A 3,949-nucleotide genomic window follows, 5' to 3' on the forward strand; every position below is an offset into this window, starting at 1 on the left:
ACATATGTAGAACGGTTGCAGGAACTGGGTTTTGGCCAGTCTAGAGAAAAGAAGGACTAGGGGGTGACATGACAGCAGTATTCCAATATTTGAGGGGCTGCCACAAAGAAGAGGAAGTCAAACTATTCTCCAAAGCACCAGAGGGCTGGACAAGAAACAATGGTTGGAAACTGATCAAGGAGAGAAGCAACTTGGAATTAAGGAGAAACTTCCTAACAGGGAGGACAATCAACCAGCGGAACAGCTTGCCTTCAGAAGTTGTGGGTGCTTCATCACTGGAGGTTTTTAAGAAGAGACTGGACAGCCACTTATCTGAAATGGGATAGGGCAGTGTTTCTCAACCTTGACAATTTTAAGGCATGTGGACTTCAAGTCCCAGAATTCCACAGCCAGCATTGCTGGCTGTGGAATTCTGGGAGTTGAAGTCCACATGCCTTAAAATTGTCAAGGTTGAGAAACACTGGGATAGGGTCTCCTGCTTGAACAGGGGGTTGGACTAGAAGACCTTCAAGGTCCCTTCCAGCTCTATTCTGATTGATTGATATTGGCGGTTTTTAGTCTGAAATGGCATAGGTCAGGCGGGTCTTCAAACCTGACCCTTTTATGACTTGTGGACTTCAACTCCCAGAATTCCTCAGCCAGCGCGGCTGATAACTTTTATTGTCATTTTCCTACTGTGGGCACAACGGCACACATCAAAAAAATGAAATTGAGTTGCTCGCTGGCTGAGGAATTCTGGGAGTTGAAGTCCACAAGTCATAAAAGGGCCAAGTTTGGAAGACCCCTGGTCTAGGGTCTCCCGCTTGAGCAGGGGGCTGGACTAGAAGACCTCCAAGGTCCCTTCCAGCTCTATTCTGATTTAGTTCGGATTGACGTCAAATCCCAGCCCCCCCCCAAGCCCTTAAAGAGTTAACCGCCTCCCTCCTCTCCGCCCCCGCCGAGCCCCTTTCCCGTCCTCCGCCCCCGCCCGCCCGCCGAGGGGTGGGGAAAGCAGCCGACGGGCAGCCGCGCCATCGCTCGCAGCTCGCCGAGTTTGCAGCGGTGGCCCCGGCAACAGGCAAGCCGGCCCCGGTCCCAGCTCGCTCCTCTCCGGAGGAGGCTCCGGAGGGAGGGAAAGATGCTCCGTCCAGCCGGGAAGCCCCGCATCTTTTTCGCTCCCGGAGCCCCGCAATAGAGCCGCCCCCGCCGCGATGGCCGTGCAAGCGGCTCCGCTCCCGCCTCCCCACCACCATCCCTTCGTCCCCTTCGGCTTCCCGCCGGCCGATTTCGGCGCGCTGGAGAAGAGTTACGGCGGCTGCGAGGGAGGAGGAGGAGGCGTCGGGGGCGGCGGCGGAGCGCTGCTGCTGCTGGAAGGCGTCGGCGGGGCCCACGGCGGAGGCGTCGTCGGCGGCGTCGCTTCTTGCACCGACCCGGGCGACTTCCGCGAGGCGACCCGCGAGCTGCTCAGCTTCATCGACTCGGCCTCCAGCAACATCAAGCTGGCCCTGGACAAGCCGGGCAAGTCCAAACGGAAAGTCAACCATCGCAAGTATCTGCAGAAGCAGATCAAACGCTGCACCGGCCTCATCGGCGGGGCGTCCGCCAACCCGGAGGCCGCCGCCGCCGTCGCTTCTCTCGCCGCGGCAGCTCCCGGTTCGGTTCCCGGGTCGGCCAACAAGGCAGCTTCGACGTTGACGGCGCCATCTAGCGGCGGCGCGGCGGCATCGTCGTCGTCGTCCTGCAGGCCTCCGGCCAAGCGCGAGAGCCACGCGCTGCAGAGCAAAAGTTTAGCGGCGCTTTTCGACGCCTTGCGCTCGCCGGGTTTGGAGCGAAAGGGATCCCCGACGGCCGTGGCCAGCGCGGCTGCTGCTGCTGCTGCTGCTGCGGCGACGGCTGCGGCTGCTCCCGCCGCCGGGCTGGGGAGCGACGTGGGCGGCAAGGAGGCCGGGTCTAGTCCGGTGGCGGTGGCGGCGGCGGCGGCGGGGGGCGCCTGCAAGAAGGTGCCTCTGCGGAACCGCAACCTGCCCGTCTCCTTCTTCACCGAGCCGGCCCCGCCGAGCCGGCCGCCCAATCCGGCCGGTTTGGAAGAAGCCGTCCCGTCGGTGGCCGAGGAGCTCTTCGATCTGCTGGCCGCCGCTCCCGATTACCGCGGCTTGCTGCAGGAGGCTGCGGAGCCGCCGGCCGTCTTTCCGGGCCCCGCTTTGCAAGTGGCGGCGGAGCTGCCTCTGGAGCCGCCGCTGTACGAGCCGCTGCCGTCGATGGCGCCCCTGCTGTACGCCGAGCCCCCCTTGCGCCCCCTGCCGGCCCTCTACGCCGCCGTCGCCGCTTCGGATCCCGCGGCGCCCTTCTTTGCGGATTGCCCGCTGCCCCCTCCCCCGGCCGTGCCCTACGATTACGGCTACAATCGGGGGGTGCCTTACCCCAGCCTTTAGCCCTTCGTGGACGGAAGGGACGAGGAAGCGGGGGTGGGGTGGGCTAGGGCGAATGGCGGGACCCCCGGTATCGGGGGCCAAGCGGGTGAGGTGTGGTCTCGGAGGGCGAGGGACCCCTGGAAGTGGCCACCGACTCCTTGTAGGACTACTTCGGAAAGACTTGGGCAGTCTTGCCCTGCCTGATGTCCTCTGAGGTGTGCTGGACTACATCTCCCATCCTCCTCCAAGCCTCACCTCCAATTATGCAGACTTGGGTTGAACTTCCCAGCGGTCCTGAAAGGTTTTGACATCAAAAGAAAGTCGGATGGGGACGGTTGAAGTAGGAGTACTTCTGGAAAACTTGGCCAGTCTTGACCTGCCTGATGTAGTTCTGATGTGCTGGACTACATCTCCCATCCTCCTCTTCCTCCAAGCCTCACCTCCAATTATGCAGACTTGGGTTGAACTTCCGAGCGGTCCTGAAAGGTTTTGACATCAAAAGAAAGTTGGATGGGGACGGTTGAAGTAGGAGTACTTCTGGAAAATTTGGCCAGTCTTGACCTGCCTGATGTAGTTCTGATGTGCTGGACTACATCTCCCATCCTCCTCTTCCTCCAAGCCTCANTAGGAGTACTTCTGGAAAACATGGGCAGTCTTGACCTGCCTGATGTCCTCTGGGGTGTGCTGGACTACATCTCCCATCCTCCTCCAAGCCTCACCTCCAATTATGCAGACTTGGGTTGAACTTCCGAGCGGTCCTGAAAGGTTTTGACATCAAAAGAAAGTTGGATGGGGACGGTTGAAGTAGGAGTACTTCTGGAAAACTTGGGCAGTCTTGACCTGCCTGATGTAGTTCTGATGTGTTGGACTACATCTCCCATCCTCCTCTTCCTCCAAGCCTCACCTCCAATTATGCAGACTTGGGTTGAACTTCCCAGCGGTCCTGAAAGGTTTTGACATCAAAAGAAAGTTGGATGGGGATGGTTGAAGTAGGAGTACTTCTGGAAAACTTGGGCAGTCTTGACCTGCCTGATGTCCTCTGGGGTGTGCTGGACTACATCTCCCATCCTCCTCCAAGCCTCACCTCCAATTATGCAGACTTGGGTTAAACTTCCCAGCGGTCCTGAAAGGTTTTGACATCAAAAGAAAGTTGGATGGGGACGGTTGAAGTAGGAGTACTTCTGGAAAACTTGGGCAGTCTTGACCTGCCTGGTGTAGTTCTGATGTGCTGGACTACATCTCCCATCCTCCTCCTCCTCCTCCAAGCCTCACCTCCAATTATGCAGACTTGGGTTGAACTTTGGAGCGCTCCTGAAAGGCTTTGACATCAAAGGAAAGTTGGATGGGGACTGTTGAAGACTGACTTGTCAAGAGAACCATTAGTCTCTTAACGGAAGAGGCCCCTCCTTCCCAGGAATTTGGGGGAGCCCCCAGGACAGTTAGCTTACGTAAAGTCTTAAACCGAGATCACTCTATAATTGTAACTTTTTCATGCCCTTATGGGCCAGTTTTGTCCAAACTGAATAAGCTCTTGTGATTTGGGGGGAGAAATTCATGTT

General features: G+C 58.2%; 1 protein-coding gene across 1 annotated transcript; it reads left to right on the top strand.

The window, feature by feature from the left end:
- Positions 1 to 1,190: 1,190 nt before the first annotated feature.
- Positions 1,191 to 2,411, top strand: FAM181B (family with sequence similarity 181 member B). The gene has a single exon (XM_015827191.1). It carries the CDS (start codon positions 1,191 to 1,193, stop codon positions 2,409 to 2,411), a length of 1,221 nt encoding a protein of 406 aa, XP_015682677.1.
- Positions 2,412 to 3,949: the final 1,538 nt, after the last annotated feature.

Source organism: Protobothrops mucrosquamatus, unplaced genomic scaffold (assembly GCF_001527695.2).
Source record: "Protobothrops mucrosquamatus isolate PMUCROS unplaced genomic scaffold, P.Mucros_1.0 scaffold3552, whole genome shotgun sequence".
In the NCBI taxonomy this organism is placed as follows: Eukaryota; Metazoa; Chordata; class Lepidosauria; order Squamata; family Viperidae; genus Protobothrops; species Protobothrops mucrosquamatus.

Coding starts and splice junctions, on each gene's coding strand:
- FAM181B (XM_015827191.1), top strand. CDS start 1,191: ATGGCCGTGCAAGCGGCTCCGCTCCCGCCTCCCCACCACCATCCCTTC.